We start from the raw sequence: 20,371 nt of genomic DNA on the forward strand, positions 1-20,371 counted from the left end.
TTTCCACTAGCAAAGAATTTGAAGACCGAGATAATTGTGGCACATTTGAAGGTCAAAACACTTCAGGGTTTAAAACAGCAAAGACGCTTAATTTAGACCTCCATATATACAATTCTGACAATTGTGGAAACATCCCTGAACCCGAGGACAGCAAGTGGAGAATGAAAAGATAATAAAGAGAAAGCAGGAAAAAAAACCACACACACTAAAAAACAAAAGCCATGTATTGGTTGTTCCCATGAGTTTGTGTAAAAGCAATGCCAGCGGCTCCCAGGAAGAGGCCATTACTGATGGACGCTGGCCGCGGAGGAACAATGAGCACTCTCTTTCAGAGGGGCTGTGATTATTAGGAAGGACGCCTTTTATGAACTTCATTTAATATTCCACTTAGCCCAAAATGGTTCAAAAATGAAGTATTTCTTACTCCGGGGATTAGCTGCTCCACTGGTCCAGGTCTAGGCCTGGCTGAATTTAGCCCTGGACACATGCCCAAAGCTGGCTTTGCCAGGAGCCTAGTGTTTGCCTTTGTTCCAAGGTTCAATGTGTTGCCAGCACTGAGGTTAGAAGCTGTACCCTGAGACCTCCAAGGCTGGGGCTTTTTGTAAAAGGCTGCCCGGCTCCACGCCCTGCGACTCCGTGGTACAGGCTGCCTGGCCAGGCCCCTACCTGTGGATGAAGTTTTTCTTCTCCAGGTATTCCATGGCTGACGAGATCTGAGTGGCCATGTACAGTAGCACCACGGCGTTCACCTCCTGCCGGTTGCACTCCCTCAGGTAGTCCAGCAGGTTCCCGTAGGTCATGAATTCGGTGATGATATAGAACGGGGGCTCCCGGGTGCAGACCCCTGCCAACAAGATACCAAGGACTTCAGCACGTGGCTCCACTCCCGACTGAACAAACAACTGTCTAAAGAAAAAGCCTTCTGAAGGATACTGACTCTGTTTCTAAGTCCTGGGCCCAACTTCCAACATGGTCCCAAGCACCTGTGTCCTGAGACTGGGCTCATGTGGGAGGGACATGGCCAGCCTCTTTTCTTCTTCTCAAGCCAGTGAACTTGAATTTACACAGGGAGAGGCTGCCACAGAATTCAGAAGCAGACCTGGCCCTACCTCAAATGATCTTCACCACCATCAGTTTAGCCCCAAATGGTTATATCTGATGGTTATATGTCTACTCACAGAATCACTTCAGTGAGAAAACTCTGGAAAGTTTCAGAAACTAATTTCAGATTTGCATTTGACTGCTTTTAGGTATCCACTTAAAATAATCACATTCTCTCTCTCTTACATACATGTGCGTACGTGCACACACGCACACACCCATCCCATACAGGCCTCATTTTACTGGCGGCTGAACGTCAGCAGAGCTCAAGCGTTCCAGTGAGTTTCATGCAGTGAGCCACCTGTGCTTCTTCTCCAGCACCTGTGTCACCCTGGAGGTGTGGTGTGAGACCCTCTCTTCACAGCCCCAAGCTTACTCACCAAGGAGCTGCACCAGGTTAGGGTGTTTGATCTCTTTCATGACTGCAGCTTCTTTCAAGAACTCTTCCACCTCCATGGTGTCCTCCTGCAGAAGGAAAAAACGAGGGTGAAATTATTTCAGGAAGTGCTTTTCAGTGGGTAAGTACTGGAATGGTTAACGCAAAATGGAGCTCCAGCGCACACTTGTCCTGGGCTGCCTTTTGTGACAGCCACATTGTTGCAGACAGGTTCCATGACAGCTGAACAGCAACCTGATGGCACAAAGAATTTTCCCCTTTGGGGACAAACTTTTCAATTCTCCCCCAGGGCAACAGGGCAAAGCTGGCTTGCATGTACAGACAACCTGCTTCTGGTGCCTGCTAGGCAGGCCACATGTGCTTCCCCACCTCTTGGAGTTCGTGGTGGCGTGGGAGAGCTATACAGGCAAACACCACAGATGTGGCACTCTTTCCCTGGGGAATCTGGTTTCCAAGGGGTGCTAACACACTCACCCTAAAAAACATCACCTGAAGAATCTGAGATGCACCTGATTTAAGGGAAGAGACCCTGATGACAAGAAAGAGATATTGCATCACGAAGAACGAAGTCTCGAAGTATGGTAGCAACAGAGGATGTTGAACTGTTCTGGCACGTGGTGGTGGGCTCTTAATGAAGCAGTCATCCCTGTCTGTCAGGTCAATTACTCAAAGTCTAAAATCATCCTCACCAGCAGCTCCCCTACCAACAAATTCACAACGATCATCAGTACATGTCACATTTTAACAAGTCCACAGTATCTAAATGCCAAGGGGGAGAAAAAGATAGGAGCATGGGCCCAGCACAGACAGGCCGTGACTTCTACAGCTCCTCTCATCTTTTCAGTCTGGGGTCAAGTCTGAAGTGCCGTGGCACTGAGCCCTGGGGAGAGCCCATCACACAGAGCCTTGACCTTGGCCTACATCACTAAGCCTCTTTTTGACTTAAAAAATGCTACTGTCCACTGAGCCAACCATCAGAACAAGAAGCAGGTGGGTGTTAAATGATATGGTCTGTTTGCTGCGAAAACCTGGCTACAAAGGCCAAGAGAGGAAGCGAGATGCCTCCAAGTTTCAACAGAGTTTGGAGAGAAAGACTGTGCAGTGAAACAGAGTGAATGGCTTAAAAATTAGGCACCCAAAGAGGAAGGCTTGATCAACTTTCTGTTAAACGTAGAACCTTATATGTTCCGGCCCCTTTGGGAGAACACAGTGTCCTGACGGTCCTGCTTGCTGTGGCTGCCCCAGTTCCCCACCCTGCTGTGGAGGAAGCTTCCAGAGGACGGGCCAACCTTTACTTACAGCCTTCTTGCTTTGGCCAATCCTGTTTACAAGTGAAGCGTGACCAATGAGGCTATGTGTCAGCCCATTATCTCTTAGCTCAGGGCTCTGAGAGGCTGAAACTTGGAAACAATTTATTGCTCTTTAAAAATGGTGAGCTGCTCTTAATGTCAATTAAACCTCGTTGGTAGTCACTGTGCCAAGCTGTCCGAGGGGGAAAGAGCTCACCCCTGCCGCCACCCCATTGGCCGTTTAATTCTTCTGAGCCCTCTCTGCTCCGTAACATGCTCAGCAGACCATGCTGTTTTTGGCATGGAGTGCTTTGATTTACCAGGGTGACATGCTAATGTCAAAGGCTGGACAGCGAATGCCTGCCAGCATCCGGGGATTCAATGCTGCTCATGTACAGGACTGGGGCTTTAAGAATCTTGCTTGATCAACAATATGGTTACAAAGTAGCTCTCAAAGGAAGCTTTCTAAACAAGTGGGGTTTTTCTTTTTTGAAGACCACATAATAAACCACACACAATGAAATCATTTCATAAATATCATTTGCTTTTATAGCTACTGACCCTCTTCTAAAAGACCAAGTAATAATCTTGACAGGCATGTACATGCAAAAGGAACATGGCTTTCAAAGGCAGCCCTCTTCTCATCTGTCTCTCTTTTCTCTCTTACATACACAAAAACACACACGGGAGGAAAGTACAAATAATTCCTTTTCTTACAGAAAAATCAATGTGAATTTGTCTCCCCCTGCTGGAATCAGACCTTGTTCAATTTATAATTTTAACTATTAACAACAGCAGCCGCGTGCAGTGGCTCACACCTATAATCTCAACACTTTGGGAGGCCAAGGTGGATCACCTGAGTTCAGAACCAACCTGGCCAACATGTTGAAACCCCATCTCTACTAAAAATAAAAAAATTAACCAGGCATGGTGGCGCATGCTACTTGGGAGGCTGAGGCAGGGGAATCACTTGAATTTGGGAGGATGAGGTTGCAGTGAGCTGAGATTGCACCACTGCACTTCAGCGTGCGGGACAGAGTGAGACTTCACCTCAAAATAGAAAACCAAAACAACAACAACAACAAAACAGCCTACGTTTGTAGTTGTGTTAAACTGGAAATATCCTGATGCAATTCTGTGACATTCCTTTACTTTCATTAAAAAATTTCCTATCGTTTTGTTGAAGAGAATTCTCTTTATATAGTAAAATAAAACTAACTTGGATGAATGAGGGTGAAGGAAACACTTTGAGTGAAAGCTATGAATTTTCAGCCTGCTCTCTTCTGTATTTGTTAGGGAGGGAGATGAGTCAACTGGCCTCTCTTTGCATGGACTGACTGGGCTGGCTCAGATGCAAATGAATATTCTGGGTGGTACGGCAGAGTGGTTAAGAGAATGACTTGTGAATTATACTGACTTCGCTCTGCTGCTGTGTGACCATGGTAAGTTACTCAACCCCTCTGAGTCTGTTTTCTCATCTGCACAACAGAGAGAATGTCAGTATCTCCCTTGTGCACAGAGTGCCAAGAGCAGTTCCTGGAATGCGGCCAGCACTCACTCAGCGGTGCTTGCTTTTATTACTAGTAAGGCAGTTTATCTCTATTCCTGAGTAGACAGAACAGACAGCTCATAGAAAACAAAAGGCTGGTTCTTTAATGAATATTAGGGTTGTTTGTCTTCTCACAGATGCATTCTCCTAGACTCAACATCTCACAGGTATTTCTTTTTTTTTTTTTGCGATGGAGTCTCACTCTGGCCCAGACTGGAGGGCAGTGGCACAATCTCAGCTCACTGCAAGCTCCACCTGCTGGATTCACATCATTCTCCTGCCTTAGCCTCCCCTGTAGCTGGGACTACAGGCGCCCACCACCACACCCAGCTAATTTTTTTTGTATTTTTAGTAGAGACGGGTTTTCACCATGTTAGCCAAGATGGTCTTGATCTCCTGACCTTGTAATTCGCCCGCCTCGGCCTCCCAGAGTGCTGGGATTACAGGTGTGAGCCTCCACGCCCAGCCCTCACAGGTATTTTCTAATCAGTTTCCTCCTTTTTGCTCACCCTCAAGCATAGGTATTCTACAGCATGAAAAAGAGCACTGTTTTTAGAAATGGCTTGGCCTCTCTGGGAGGCCAAGGCAGGCAGATCACTTGAGGCCAGGAGTTTGAGACCAGCCTGGCCACATGGTGAAACCACGTCTCTACTAAAAATGCAAAAATTAGCTGGGTGTGGTGGCAGGAGCCTGTAATGCCAGCTACTGGGGAGGCTCGGGCAGGAGAATTGCTTGAACCCGGGAGGACGTTGCAAGGAACCGAGATCACGCCACTGCACTCCAGCCTGAGCAACTGGGTGAAACTCTGTCTGGGGGAAAAAAAAAAAAAAAGAAATGGCTTGGCCTTCCAGCAGTTTCTGTGTAGCAGGTTCTCAATGTCTCGCTCTCAGCAGGGATCCCTCTCCCTGAGCAGGGCCATTATCTACTGATAGATCAGTTTCCACATCTGTTTCTGGTTAACCAAATGCTAGGTGAGAGAGGTTACAGGCACAGTGAAACACCACAGGGATTATCCCTATTTCCAATATTCCTTCACCCATCAGATGAATCAGGATCAACATGGCTAAAAACACTGAAGAGACTGCCGGGTGCCGTGGCTCACGCCTGTAATCCCAGCACTCTGGGAGGCCAAGCAGGGCGGATCACGAGGTCAGGAGATCGAGACCATCCTGGCTAACACAGTGAAACCTCACCTCTACTAAAAGTACAAAAAATTAGCCAGGCGTGGTGACATGCACCTGTAGTCCCAGCTACTTGGGAGGCCAAGGCAGGAGAATTGCTTGAACCTGGGAGGCGGAGCTTGCAGTGAGCTGAGATGGCGCCACTGTACTCCAGCTTGGGCGAGAGGGCAAGACTCCGTCTCAAAAACAAAAACAAAAACAAAACACTGGACAGACTTAGACTGAGGAAGGCAGTTCATACTCCAAACGTGGGACTTGAAGCTCAAGAGGAAAGCCCAAGAGAGACCATCTCGCAGAGGAGCCCCCAGAACTCATCTCCCTGGCCAGAGGAGAACCCACTGCAAGGAATGCCTGTCTTTCAAGAGTAAGTGCAGCCTGGCAACAGCAGGCTCTGAGCTGCATGGCCTCTCTCCCTATGCGTGGCCCTCCTTGTGCAGCCAGAGAGCCACTGCGTACAACTGCCAAGTGTACGACTGCCCTACTTCTCGGCTTCTTTCTGGAGCTCCCCAAGTGACACCCATTTCCTGGGAGAAATTAAACCGAAACACACTGTGCTGGGTGGAGGAAACGTGCACTCTCTCAACACCACTGGGGAGTGCAAATTGATGACACAAACTCCTTGGAAGGTACTCTGGCAGTATGGTCAAGGCCATACATGCACATGGTCCCTGATCGGGTAGTTTCAGGAGGCTGACCCACCAGGACAGTTTAACATACATGCAAATGAGGGGAATCCCTGTGCTGCTGTTTAGAGGAGGGCAAAATACTGGAAATAAGACAAAGGCCCACTGAAAGTTGGTACATGTTAAAATATATCCATACAAAAACAAGACAACCTTATGTGTATCGATAAGGAACAACTGCCAAAACACATGATGTGGACAACAGAAGACAGAGATCTGTCTGTCACATATGCGGACTTAGGAAAGACACAGAACTCGAGGGCGGGATAACTTATTCAAAAAAATACATGCTGTATATTATTTTCCACTGTTTAGTAAATTTGTCAGTTAGCTCACGAGTCAAGCTAAATGCCACAGCTCAATCACCAGTGGTCTTTTCCAAATTCTATTACTTAGAGAACTGATTCACAGAAAAAAAAAAAAAAAACACTGATGTACAAACTCCGAATACAGCTCATTTAAAAATTGCTGGCTCATAGCTGGGCACAGTGGCACAAGTCTGTGATCCCTGCTATTCAGGAGGCTGAGGTGGGAGGACTGCTTGAGCCAGGAGTTGGAGGCCAGCTGGGCAACATAGTGAGACCCCATCCCCCACCTCAAAAAAATTAGGGCTTCTTGCACTTGACTGTTGGTTTTCTTAAGCACATCTTCCCTTTAACAGATAGCAAGACTATGTCCTGCCCAATACTGTCAAAATTCAAGGGTGCAGTTCCCAATGAGCCTTTGTTGTAATTCCAGTTTCCCATCTGCAGGGGTCAGCCTAGTGTCCTCCTTTTTTCCTGTTCTCTTCCCTCTTCCTTCTGCCTGAAAGGTACATGACCCAAGGCTGTTTTACTTGTTCACTATGGAGTCATGGTTAAAAGTAGGCCCTTGCTCCCCCTGCTGGCAAAGGAGGACTCTGGCTCTGTCCTTGGAGAAGCCAGCGATAGGAAACAAACAGGCTGGATGGGAGGAGGGTGGGGGAAAACGTGATTTTTTTTTTAAAGGCATAACTGTGGCTTATGTACATTTTTTACGGTGTTCGAGAAATAAGAACCTGCGTTCAATTTAAAAAAAAGAAGAGCTGAGCTCTCGAGTTGAGTGCCCCGGTTCAAATCCTGATGCTGCCACTTCTGGCTGTGTGATGCCAGGTCAGTCACTTAACCTCTCTCTCTTCCATTTTCTCAGCATTAAAATGTTGATACAGGGTGAATGTCCCTTAACTGAAAGGCCTGGGACTACAAGTGTTTCAGAGCTCGGATCTTTGCAGATTTGGGGATTGCCGCACTGTATTACCAGATGAACACCCCAAATTTGAAAACCCAAAATCTGAAATGTTCCAATATGCATTTCCTCTGAGCTGCATGCTAGTGCTCAAAAAGTTTTGGATTTGGGAACATTTAGGATTTGGGATTTTAGGGTTCAGGATGCTCAACCTGGAAGGATCTTAAGGTTGTGAGGATTCAATGAGATGCAACGTGTAGTAAGCACAGAGGCCTCTGCCAGGCACACAGTAAGGGTGATGAAAGCTGAACGTTAGCTGCTGCCATGATTTAGAATCCACTCCAGGATTTCAGCTTTTTTTTTTTTTTTTTGGAGCCAAGTCTCACTCTGCTGCCCAGACAGGAATGCAGTGGCGCTATGACAGCTCACTACAGCCTCAACCTCCCGGGCTCAGGTAATCCTCCCATGTCAGCCTCCCACGTCCTAGCCTGTAGCTCAGACTACAGACGTACCACCAGGCTTGGCTAATTTTTTTGGTATTTTTTGTACAGGCAGAGTTTTGTCATGTTGCCCAGGCTGGTCTTGAACTCCTGGGCTCAAGCAATCCACCAGCCTTGGCCTTCCAAAGTGCTGGGATTACAGGTGTAAGCCACCGTGCCCGGCAATTTCAGCTTCTATAGCAAAGGTAAATGCCCAATATTTACACTAATCTTATTTGGCAAATAGGCAACATACTGCAGGGCCATCTGCGCATGGCCGGGAGGAAGGAGGGCTGATTTATTTAGCAGCTGCTTAGTACCGTATTTTCAGTTAACACACCTCCAGAAAGGGACATACTGCCTTTTCCCTAATTAGATACCACTCCAGGTGAATGCCCACAGAAATCCACGCAATGACATCCTGTAATTCTTTACCAACTGTGAGATCGTAAGTTAATTAGGCTCTTGGGAAAAATTATTAGAAGTATAATTAAAAGCAGAGTAACATATTATTAGTAAAGCACAGTCTGAAAGGCACCCACTTTAGATTCAGTGATATATAAGAAACCCACCCCCCAAACCATACTGGTCTCCAATAGGTACCCTCCTCTGGAGTGTCCTTCAGTTGTTCAGAAAACAATGCCACAGCATCATCTACTGAAGTAGCATTTCCTCAAATGTCACGTTGTACAACCTGATCTTGGAAGTTTTCAGACAAGCCTTTACTGGTTGAAATCTAGTGTATTTTGCACGTTGAACCTTCCTTCGTTTTACAAATCCTGGTAAAAGTGTGCTGAAATCTAGGCCTTTCTCAGTTTGCTGACCCAGTCAAGCCCCATTTTTTGGGTCTGCTCTTCAACCCTGTGCAACCCAAGGAGCTGGGGGGCACCTGCACAGCCCCCCAGTCCCTCCTTTATTCACTCCCTGGTGGTGTCCCGAGAACTGCTGTGCTGCAATTCTTGCTTCTACTACCTGGACCACGCCATGCCTCAGGTGAAGAACTCTGTCCCATTCATTTTCTAATCCCAGTGTTGAGCCCAGGAACCGTCAAATAGAAATGAGGAACTTGATAAATATTTACTCAATTAAGAAAAAGTCCAGGGCCGGGCGTAGTGGCTTATGCCTATAATCCCAGCACTCTGGGAGGCCACGGTAGGCAGATCACTTGAGGTCAGGAGTTCAAGACTGGCCTGGCCAACAGAGTGAAACCCCGTCTCTACTAAAAATACAAAAATTAGCTGGGCGTGGTGGCAGGTGCCTGTAATCCCAGCTACTCATGAGGCTGAGGAAGGAGAATTGCTTAAACCTGGGGGGCAGAGGTTGCAGTGAGCTGAGATCATGCCACTGCACTCCAACCCAGGCAACAGAGTAAGACTCTGTCTCAAAAAGAAAGAGAAAAGAAAAGAGTCCTATCTGAGAAATATCCAGGGTCCTTAAGGTAACCCAAACCATGCCCCCACCCCAGTGCCAGTCCTGCCCAAAGACAGGCACGAGTTGAACAAGAGATCAGGGAGCCACCTTTGGTTTCCAGGACTAAAGAATGTGATCTCTTCTCTAAAGCAGCCACTTTATACCAGCCAGAAATCATACTTCCCATTTCACTATGTCTTTGGGTGAAGGCATCAGGTCAGTCAGAGAGTCCCTAAAAGGCAGGCAGGTGGCTGCAACCAGTCTCAATGTGTGCACCTGACTTCTGAGACGTGTACAAATTAAGCTCTATTTTTCCCAGAGGATGTTTCGGTTCTTTTCTAATAGCTCTAAAAAGGGGCTCCCTCTGTTGATTTCTGTGCACAGGTCAAGGTAATCAAAGTTCATTTAAAACAAGTGGAAATAATGTAAGTCAACACTAGGGGACACCCTCGCCACAGGAAAAAGCCTGGAACACATTTTGAAGAACGCAGAGGGCTGAAAATGAAAACTTCTTTCCCTTGGCGTCCTAAGGGTTTCAAAGAACTTCAAAAGAAGAAAAAAACCTGCCTGGAAACTACAAACACTATTCATTAGTGGAGAGGTAAAGTCCCAGTTAACAAGAAAGACCAGACTATCTGAGTTGGTAAAAATCGAGTTTCCTGGACGCCTTTCTAGCGGGGGCACTCCCACCTCTGCCTGCAGGAGTCTCGGCAGCTGCAGAATTGGAACCCACTGGGGATGCCCAGGGCACCTGCCTTCCAAATCAGCCAACAAAAATCCACAGAAGAGTCAAATGCATTTTGGTTAAATCTTTCAAAACTCAGAGATCTTTTTTTCCTCCTTAACTCTCAGTAGGAAGTGATCTCCATGCCGCACGAACAGCATGGAAATCCACGGCTTTAAAAGAATCTTGCCATAGAATGAGAAAACTTCTCCAAATGACTAATCTTTTTACACTAAAACCCCTCCGTGCTTGTCAGCTCTCACTATATGTGGAAACACACTCGGACTATGAAAATGATTCCACTCCTACAAAGACACACGGATGATGTAAGACGGAAAAGTCATTTCTGTGGCACTCGGACAATGAAGCGCTCGGACAGCAGGCGGGAGGTAGGCTTCCGGGCAGATGCATCGCCTAATGCCAGTAGACACCTTGCCCCCGCGAAGTACCCTGGGCGGCCCCGGCGGTCCCAGCCTACCTTCAAGGTCTTCACGGCCACCGTCAGGCTGTATTTCTTCCACACACCCTCGTACACCTCCCCGTACTGGCCCCCGCCCAGCTTGTGCTTCATGGTGATGTCCGTGCGTTCCATCTCCCACTTGTCGTAGTTGGGGGACACACCGTAGACGGTGGGCTTGTTGCGCTTGGGGGCTGGATAATGGAGCGTGGTGATGAGCCCGTCGGCCACTGTCGAATGATGATGAACCAACTCGGCCAGGGTGTTGAAGCGGCTCTCGGAGGAGACGTAGAGCTGAAGGAAACAGGGAACAGCCTTCAGCCCACAGAGACAAGCAAGCTCAAAGAGCTCGTGTGAGCCAGTTTGGCTACTGCACAGCAAAACCTCACATAAGCAGCTCTCCACACAGGACAGAGTGTTTAGAAGACCACTGCTGCTGTCTTTCTCTATGAGTGCTCTAAGTTACTTGCTCAAGCAGAAAGGCACAATAAAGGGCCTCAGGGCCTCTGTACCTGCTGCTGCTCCCTCTGCCTGAAATCTCCCAACCCCTCATCTTCCATGCCCAGTTCTTGCTTCCCGTTCCACGGCCAGTTTTAATGTCCGTGAAGTCTTCCCCAACCATCCAATCTAAAGTCATCATGCCGCACAGGTCATCCTACCACCTGTCTTACTTCTCAGCAATGGACCCACCACTAGCTCATAATTTCCTGTTTATCTGCTTAATTACTGTCTGTCTCCACCTAATAGCATGGAAGCTTCATGAAAGCAGAGCCTTAAGCTGTTTTCATTCCAATGTTGAGTACAGGAAATCAACATGTAGTAAGTACTCAATAAACAACTGTTGATTAAATTAACACACAGTAGAACTTGGTGGGTAGTTGCTGGTAGGAAAAGCAAAGAATTTATTTAATTTATAATTTAAAAGGGATAAACCTAGAATGAAATAGTGATCAGAAGATGAAAACCACTAAACACATCCAACACGAGGAAGCAAAAGGAAGGATTTACAACACATGAGCATTCAGTCCTCGTGTGAGAGCCACAGCAGGTGAGGACCTAGGGTCAAACCCTCCATGTAGAGTTTGCATCTGGACACAACAGAGATGGAGAGGAAGGAGAAGGAGCAGGCTGGCAGAAAGCAGCAATGCAGGGGGTGCCAGCTACCTGTTTTCTTCTCTTTTCATTGGTGTGGCAAGGGAATACTTCCTTACCAAAAACAATTCCACATGAAAATCCACATAAAACATCTGGACTCCAGACACATAACTGAATCTACTGGCTTGCTCAGGGCAGCCACCCTTCACTGAAGGTGGAAAGAAGACTTAAAATCACGACTAGGCGTTCAGAAGACTTGCCCAAACTGCAAAGACATGGGAAGAAGGAACAGATTTGGGACAGTGGTAATGCTTAGGACGTGAGGGAGAAAAGGGAACAGGATCAGGCTTCAGCTGTAGTATCTTTTTTTTTTTTTTTGGAAATGGAGTCTAGCCGTGTAGCCCAGGCTAGAGTGCAATGGCACGATCTCGGCCCACTGCAACCTCTGCCTCCTGGGTTCAAGCGATTCTCCTGCCTCAGCCTCCTGAGTAGCTGGGACGACAGATGCCCACTACCACGCCCGGCTAATTTTTTGTAATTTTAGTAGAGACAGGGTTTCGCAGTGTTAGCCAGGATGGTCTCAATCTCCTGACCTCATGATCTGCCTGCCTCGGCCTCCCAAAGTGCTGGGATTACAGGCGTGAGCCAGTGCGCCCGACTACAACTGTAGTATCTTATTACTTAAAAAAAAAGAAAAGGGAAGAAAAAGCCTGAAATACACGCAGCAAGGCCAAGGCCTTTGGCTGTGGGTTATGTCAGGCACCATTACTGTATGTCTGTAATAGTAAATAAGAAAAATGTTTTTAAAAGAAGGTAGCAAAGAAATATGCAAATTAGTCCCACTGACAACCCTCAAGAAGGTAAAAAGGGTTTCTCTTTCTTTTGTTTTGCTTGGGGAGATAACACAAGTGAATTCCAAAAACTTAGGCAAGCCACAGGCACACACTTTGGGGTTACAATCTTTTGGTAACAATCTTACTAAAATAAAATTCTGAGAAACGCAAAACTTGTCCAGAAAGACAAGGAACTTGCTCCTAGTGTAAGGACTGTGGCCTGGGGACACTGGCTTATCCCTCTGCAAGACAGGGCCTCTGAATGGCAAGACTTTATAGGACATGGCGGCCCCACTTTTATTCTTGAGAGCACGGAAGAGAAGAAGCCTCTGAGTGAACTGCTCTAGGGACAGACCATGAGTCACGCTCAGACCCGCGAACGTGCGCACAGGAATGCATCGGGGAGCGGAAGTCGGCACTGCTGAGGGCTGCCGTTAGCTTCATACTCACACAGCGACATACTCACTCTCTTCAGTACTAGTCACCAACACAAGTGCTGTACACAAAGAAAATGGAGCGGGACTTGGGGTCAGCTCCCAATCCCTGACCCTCTGGAAGAGTCTGTCAGCTGTCCAATTACTTCACTGCAGGTGGCAAGTGCTCCAACCCCTGTTCTCAGGTTAGCTCCGCTGATGGTGTGCTCCCTACCAAGGAGTCTAGAGAAGTGAGAAAAGCCATTCCAAGACATTCCTGGAATCAGAGCACCACTCCCACCTTGGAAATCACTGGCACAGTACAGGGTCAAAGAGCCCGTGTGGCCTGCTGGGCTCCAGGGCAGGGCACCTGGGAGCAAGTCTCATTATCCTTCTCTCCTGTCGGAGCAGGAAGCACAGGCCTCAAAGGAGTGCTCCCCAACTGGCGGATCTGGTTCCTTCACTCCAGCGTGGAATGCTAATGGCTCCCCTAAGTCCTAGTTTATGCAGAATTTCTTGGGCTCATTTGATTCCCCCATTGGCTACTGTGTTAGAGATTTCAGTTACAGGAGGTTTCACTGAATGGCCCAACTTTATCCTTTTCAATAATTAAATTTACAGACCTTGTGACTTAGTTCATTTTTCAACATAAAACTTACATACTGATACTTCCTAAATATTAAAACCATTCTCCCTCAAAGGCACTGCATATTCGGTTCACAGCCATCTTCCCCGTGTCCCACTAACAGTCAAGGCTGGTGCTTGCTCCTGATTAGTTCTAGGTTTTGAGCAGCATTTGTTGGGGAACTGTGTGATCATCAGGAATTCATGGCATGTTCAGGGAAGAAAGTAAAGTCAGTGTCATGAATGCCATGTCATTATGCTATGCATCTGGTTCCATTAACACTCAGGTGCTCAGCCAGGGCTGCTGCCTCTTCCTAATCATGCATGAACCTGAAGGATAGGACTTGTCAAAGAAACTCTTAGAAACAGCGTTTTGCTGGGAGCAGTGGCTCGTACCTGTAATCCCAGCACTTTGGGAGGCCAAGGCGGGCAGATCACGAGGTCAGGTGTTCAAAACCAGCCTGGCCGACATGGTGAAACCACGTCTCTACCGAAAAACAAAATACAAAAATTTGCCGGGCATGGTGGTGGGCACCTGTAGTCTCAGCTACTTGAGAGGCTGAGGCAGGAGAATCGCTTGAACCTGGGAGGCAGAGGTTGCAGTGAGTCAAGATCATGCCACTGCACTCCAGCCTGGGTGACAGAGTGAGGCTCTGTCTCAAACAAAAAAAAAAAGAAACAGTGTTTCTTCTGACAGCCACACTGACAGGCTAACAGAGCTTAGACTGTGCAACCTTTGGCTGCCTTGGGCCCAGGAGTCCCACCTCAGACATATTGTTTACCGGTTGCTCAGCCAGGAAGCAAGTTCCCCCGAGAGCTGCTCAGACACCAGCAGGAAGGCAAGCCTTGCAGTACAAAAGAACGGTCCAAAGCTCCTTCACTGGAATAGGTGAGCCATGTGCTCAGCTTTTCACCAGGAGGCCTATGCCTGCTGAGCCACTGTCAGGGAGGGTAAACCTTAAACATCCAAGAGGCTGTGTAAATGGTCCCTTCCTGCCACTCGGCTGAAGCTTAGGGCCCTGGATCTGTCACTTCAGCAGACCATGAAAACAAATGTCAACTGGGCAAATTTCTTTCAAGAAAAGGAAAGACTCTATTAAGGACTAGAAGGAATTGAGGAACGTGACAGGGGCATCTCACAGAAGTCAATGAGGTGTGGACAAAAACATTCAGAACTAAGAACTTTAGGCAGGAGGTGGTGAAGAAAAATCAATCTTCAATTCTGCTATGTCGATGGAGGGTTACAACTTTGGGAAAGTATCAGAAAAATGACAATCAAATCCCAGGGTATCCAAAGAGTTTTGAGACTGTCTAGGCTCCTAGGAAATGGCAATGGCTCAGTTTAGTATTGGCCCCTTCAAGAGTCCAGCTCATAACTCCCAGTCCCCAACTCTGAGCCCCGAGCTGGTGGTCCTGGGCTGACTGATGAGCCACAAGGGCTGCTGAAAAGCTCAGAACATGAGGAGAGAGGCAAATAAGAGCCAATAAGGAGGAAGCAGAAAGAAATCCTTGGGGGCCTTATAGAAGAATCTTCTAAATTCAGTTGTTTTCTGAAGATGAACTAATTTAAAAATAAGAACCAAACTTACTCAACCCCAGCCTATTCCTCCTATCAGTCTTAACTTTTCCCCTTAGAAATCCAAAAAGGATTGCATCAAAGTTCTGCTATGTGAGCAGCATTTTTCAGCGGCGAGCCACGTGGTCACACACATAGCTGTGGGAGCTCCCTCTAATGATGTTCACTCATTCCAGCGATACGATCCCACCCAGCACACGCTCCTCGAGTGCGGCCCTCACAGGAAGGAACCTCCGCAGAAGGGACGCTGTGGGCTCAGAAGTCCCCAGGTGCCCACACAGCTGATAGGAGAGTCTTTGCCGGGGGGGAGGGAGGAGGCAAGACGCCAAGGAAAGTGTGATGTGTTGCCCAGTGGCGGACACTGCCTAGTCAGATGAACTCCCTGTGCTCTACCTGGAATGAAACAAACCCACCTGGCACATACTAGCTTTTAGACAGAGGCCTCTTAGGCAGATTCTCCTTCTTTGGATGAATCTCAAATTCTGCAAATCACGTATCCCATATGCAGGTCTTTCCTTGCCCCTTTGAACAGTATTTTATAACAACCCCTAGCTAATGAGCTGTCACACTAGATCATGCCTGCCTGCATCTGTTCCAAGGTTGCTGATTAAACAGCTCTAGGGAAAAGAAACCATTATCCCATTCAGTGCAAACCTCAAGTGATTATCTTGGTGCAGCATGACTTGCCTTGGATAGATAGCACAGATGCGAAGCAAGCTGTCTGCTGCAGAAAATCACCTCCTATGGGTGGTGCACCCTGGTGTTCTGATTCACTAGAAAGGTACCCTTGTGGTCTGAAGGCTCTTTCAAAGGGCGCAATGCCCTGAAGTACATCCCTCAGAATGGAAGGACATAGCTCCACCTCCGGGATAAGAACAATAACCCAAAAAGCAAGCTGACAGGCCCATGTCTAGTTACACATGGACAACAGGCTCTGTTGTCCAACATACACACTGCAGTGTTGGTACTAGAATTCTGCAGTGGTGGAAAGCATCAGATATGGGCAACAGGACTTCAGCCAGAAGACTTTGGGATGTAAAGAAAAATAAGAAAATTTAAAAAGGAAGTAGATGTACATTCACATGGTACAAGTGAATGTGTGAAGACAGCCAAAAAAAAAAAAAAAGTTAAAAAGCTAAGTGGGGACTAGCCTAACAGATACCACAACACAGTATAAATCTACAGCAATTACAAGTTTGGTACTGGCATACAGATAGACAGACCAATGGAAGAGAACAGAGAGATCAACAGGCCTAGATACACATATACACTTGGTATATTTCTAACATGTAGGAAAAAGATGAATTTATTAAATGGCATAAAGATGACTCAAAATATGCCACATGCATATTCAACATAATGAGATGCCAGTCTTTGCCAGTCAGAGTGACAAAGATGTTTTTACATATCTAATAATAAACTGTTGGTGTGGGTTAAGGGGAAACAAGCCCTTTTGTGGATTATTCGTGGGAGAACAAATTTGTACAATTTCTATAGAGGGTGACTTGGCAATGAACATAACCTTCAATCAGTTCTAGCGACTTATCTACATACACTTACACCACACACAAAGAAGCATGCGCAGCACATTTTCAAACCAGGCCGTGGGCCGCTAGTCAGTCTATGAAATAAATTTAGTGGATTACAACCAGAATTTTTTAAAAAATAAAACAGAACAGAATGAAATACAAAATCAGAGTGCATTACACACATAAAGGTGGGTAAGACTTTATGAAACTTTTGTTATATTTTGAGGGCTGGGTGGTGATGTAAAATGAATTTTTCTTATAGCAGACCCAGATTTTTAAAAAGGTTTGAAAGCCACCTCGTATCAGCATTATTTATAATAACTAAAGATTAGAAGCAACCTAAAAGTCAACCAGCAGGGGACTACTGAAATAAGTGACAGTCCATCCACGGTACATAGTCACTGGTAAGATGAGGCAGCTCTAAACTTGTTGCCATAAAACAATCTCGAAGGTGTATTATCACACGGGAGAAGCACGATGCAGAACAGCCTGGAGCATGCATCATTTGTGTGCCTTTTTGAATATAAACATCCATATAAACATCTATATACCATCCATCTATGTCCAGGTAACTCTGGAAGGAACTAGTAACAGTGCTTGCCTCTGCGCAGGAAAAGTGAATTAAGAGACGACGACTTTTTTTTTTTTTTTTTTTTTTTGAGACGGAGTCTCGCTCTGTCGCCCAGGCTGGAGTGCAGTAGCCGGATCTCAGCTCACTGCAAGCTCCGCCTCCTGGGTTTACGCCATTCTCCTGCCTCAGCCTCCCAAGTAGCTGGGACTACAGGGGCCCGCCACTTCGCCTGGCTAGTTTTTTTGTATTTTTTTAGTAGACATGAGGTTTCACCGTGTTAGCCAGGATGGTCTCGATCTCCTGACCTCGTGATCCGCCCATCTCGGCCTCCCAAAGTGCTGGGATTACAGGCTTGAGCCACCACGCCCGGCAGACGACTACTTTTTACTGTAATTCATCTTGTTCTTTTGAATTTTTGTAACCACATGCATGCATTACATACTATTAAAAAAAATACAGACTGGGCGCAGTGGCTCATGCCTGTAATCCCAGCATTTTGGGAGGCCAAGGAGGGCAGACTGCTTGAGCTCAAGAGTTTGAGACTAACCCGGGCAACATGGCGAGACCCTGTCTCTACTGAACATACAAAAACAGCTGGGCACGGTGGCTCATGCCTGTAATCTCAGTACTCTGGGATGCTGAGGCAGGTGGATCACCTGAGGTCAGGAGTTCGAGACCAGCCTGACCAACATGGTGAAACCTTGTCTCTACTAAAAATACAAAATTATCTAGGCATGGTGGCGTATGCCTGTAATCCCAGCTACTTAGGAGGCTGAGGCAGGAGAAGTGCCTGAACCCGGGAGGCAGAGGTTGCAGTGAGCCGAGATCGCACCATTGCACTCCAGCCTGGGCAATGAGAGCGAAAATGTCATCTCAAAATAAACAAACAAACAACAGCTGGGTGTGGTGGTGTGTGCCTGTGGTCCCAACTACTGAGGAGGCCAAGGTGGGAGGATCACTTGAGCACGGGAAGCAGAGGTTGCAGTGAGCCAAGTTCGCACCACTGTACTCCAGCCTGGGTGACAGAGTAAGACTCTATCTCAAAAAAAAAAAAAAAAAAAAAAAAAAAAAAAAAAAAAAAAAAAAAAACAACGAAAAACAAACATACACCATCCGGACCACACCAATCCACCTATCTACACTGTACCTCAACTACAGCCTGGTGCAATAGAGCAGACTGTGGGGATCCAAGCCTATTCCATCAATGTCTCACTACACTGATATCGGCAAGATCTCTTTATGCCTCCCTTTCTGCAAAGATGCAGGAATTACAGCAATACCTCAGTCAATGTTAACTCCTCCCTTCTCTTTATGGACTCTGAAGGACTATTTATATGAAGACCACAAAATTACATATGCCACCTCCCTTACAACAATACGCTTTGGGTTTGGTAAGCTGTGGGTCTGATCCTGGTTTTCACCGAAAACTGCATGTGTATATGCACGTACGTCCACACACCTCTCCATGAATGTGTTCATCTGCAGGAAGAAGCCCACATGCCAGGCTTCTGTGGGGGAGGGGATATTAAAGTGGTCTTTCGCTCTGGGAAAGCTAATCTATTATTTGAATTTTTCTAATTGAGGATGATTACTATCATTATAAAATATATCTTTTTTTAAGGAAGAATCTTATTGTAAAAAGTGTGTCCAAAACCCAACAGATATTCCTCCTATTTTAAGTAACTTGCTAACAACAAAACTCTAGCAAGACAATAAGAGAATCATACTGGGCCCAGGAACTTGTAATATCACGGAACCAATCCTCAATAAAGCGTCTTCATAAGGCTAAAAGAATGACTCCTACTGTTTACTTGAAAGATTCTTTAAACATCTTCCTGGTTGAGCTTTCCTGCAATAATTTATCAATCCGACACCAGGACCTCTGGGTTCCCCTGCCCCGGGCCCATCAGCCCCCCTGCCAAGGGTCCCCTACCTTGCCATCAGAAGCAGTGTTGATCCTGTAATGGTACACCCTCCCTTCGTATCTCAGCGAGATGGACCTCTGGCCAGGACTGCTCTCACTCTCCCGCACCAAGAAGCTGCCATTGATCCCGCTGCTCAGCAGATACTCAGCGGCATTGCGGGACACAGGCCCATGGTACCAGGAGTGTTTCTCCAGACTGTTGACTGGCGTGATGTAGTTGCTTGGGACCCAGCCTTGGCCATTTTTGGTTTGGGCTTCACACCATTCCCCATTGTGATTATAGCCTAAGACCCGGAGCTTTTCACCTTAGAAGAAAGGAACCAAATCAGACATATCAGCTCTGGAAACCAGCTTCATTCTTTTTCATTGATTCTTGTGTAACTACTAAAGATTTCCAAATTCCTAAATGCCAATTTCATTTTAACAAGTCTACTTAAAGATATGCATTTATAAGTGTATGAGAATACACATTTATATCTGAAGCTTCCTGTTTGTACGGAACAGATAGGTAAGTATATAGCCTCAGTTTTTATAATCAATTATGTTTATTCAAGTGCTCTGTTCCTAATATAAGACAACATTTTAGGGAAATAATGCTTTTTCTTAGGGGAAAAATTGCATTCAGTATTTTGTTCAGCTGTCCCTTTCAGTATAAAACATAGGGCAAGTTCTGTTTTTGCTCAGGGCTATTGTACAAGAACTCCTCTAAGGAGAGGCGACTCCCTTAGAAACATGCAGTTGTTGTTTTGGATATCCCTGCATTCCAGATTTCAAAGCTGCTCCTTCAATGAGCAAAGGGTGGCAGGTCAAGCCGCAATTCCCAGATCTCTGTTTCCTGCAACCACCACTAGCTGCCCACAACCCTTTTACCTTTAGTTATGCTTAGAGTGTTATCTCCACTGGCCACAAAATCATACAGTGCAACGAAAAGGTTGGGGTCATTTTCACTGGGTCCAGCGAGAAGGTTTTCCTTAGAGTTCCAACGAGCGGCTTCACTCAGACCCTGAGGCTCAAAGTCAGATGCTACTGGCCGCTGAAGGGCTTCTGGAAGAGAAAGGGGGGAACAGAAAAAAGAAAAAGCAAGAGAAAATCGGGAGAAAAAATTAGTTTTATTTTCAGAAGCATAAATATTTATGTTTCCAACATTATACATCCCTAATTTATTTCATTTATTAACATCTATACATACTATTATTATTAAGGTGGTTTTAAAAAAAATCTTCCTTTACTAAATCTTGTGGAAAACATTAAGTATTTTCATTCCAAGGCGGTAATTATTGTTCCCCAATAGTTTGAGCTTTTAAAATTCATTGATTCAATATAAGTTTAGTCA

The 20,371-nt window shown here is 46.3% G+C and overlaps 2 protein-coding genes across 3 annotated transcripts in view; both read right to left on the reverse strand.

The window, feature by feature from the left end:
• The window catches only part of AIF1L (allograft inflammatory factor 1 like), an 803,784-nt gene that overhangs the window by 265,903 nt on the left and 517,510 nt on the right, over positions 1-20,371 (reverse strand). The gene's annotated exons all lie outside the window — the stretch shown is intronic.
• Positions 1-20,371, reverse strand: part of ABL1 (ABL proto-oncogene 1, non-receptor tyrosine kinase) — a 185,201-nt gene that overhangs the window by 14,284 nt on the left and 150,546 nt on the right. For both annotated transcript variants that reach the window (XM_050759782.1, XM_050759783.1), the window contains exons 2-6: positions 19,909-20,082; positions 19,048-19,343; positions 10,495-10,767; positions 1,482-1,566; positions 667-844 (exon numbers count right to left, since the gene is read on the reverse strand). In XM_050759782.1, coding sequence (XP_050615739.1) covers positions 667-844; positions 1,482-1,566; positions 10,495-10,767; positions 19,048-19,343; positions 19,909-20,082 — 1,006 coding nt within the window. The remainder of the gene's footprint in view (positions 1-666; positions 845-1,481; positions 1,567-10,494; positions 10,768-19,047; positions 19,344-19,908; positions 20,083-20,371) is intronic.

The sequence above is a fragment of the Macaca thibetana genome, chromosome 15 (assembly GCF_024542745.1).
Source record: "Macaca thibetana thibetana isolate TM-01 chromosome 15, ASM2454274v1, whole genome shotgun sequence".
Taxonomy (NCBI): Eukaryota; Metazoa; Chordata; class Mammalia; order Primates; family Cercopithecidae; genus Macaca; species Macaca thibetana.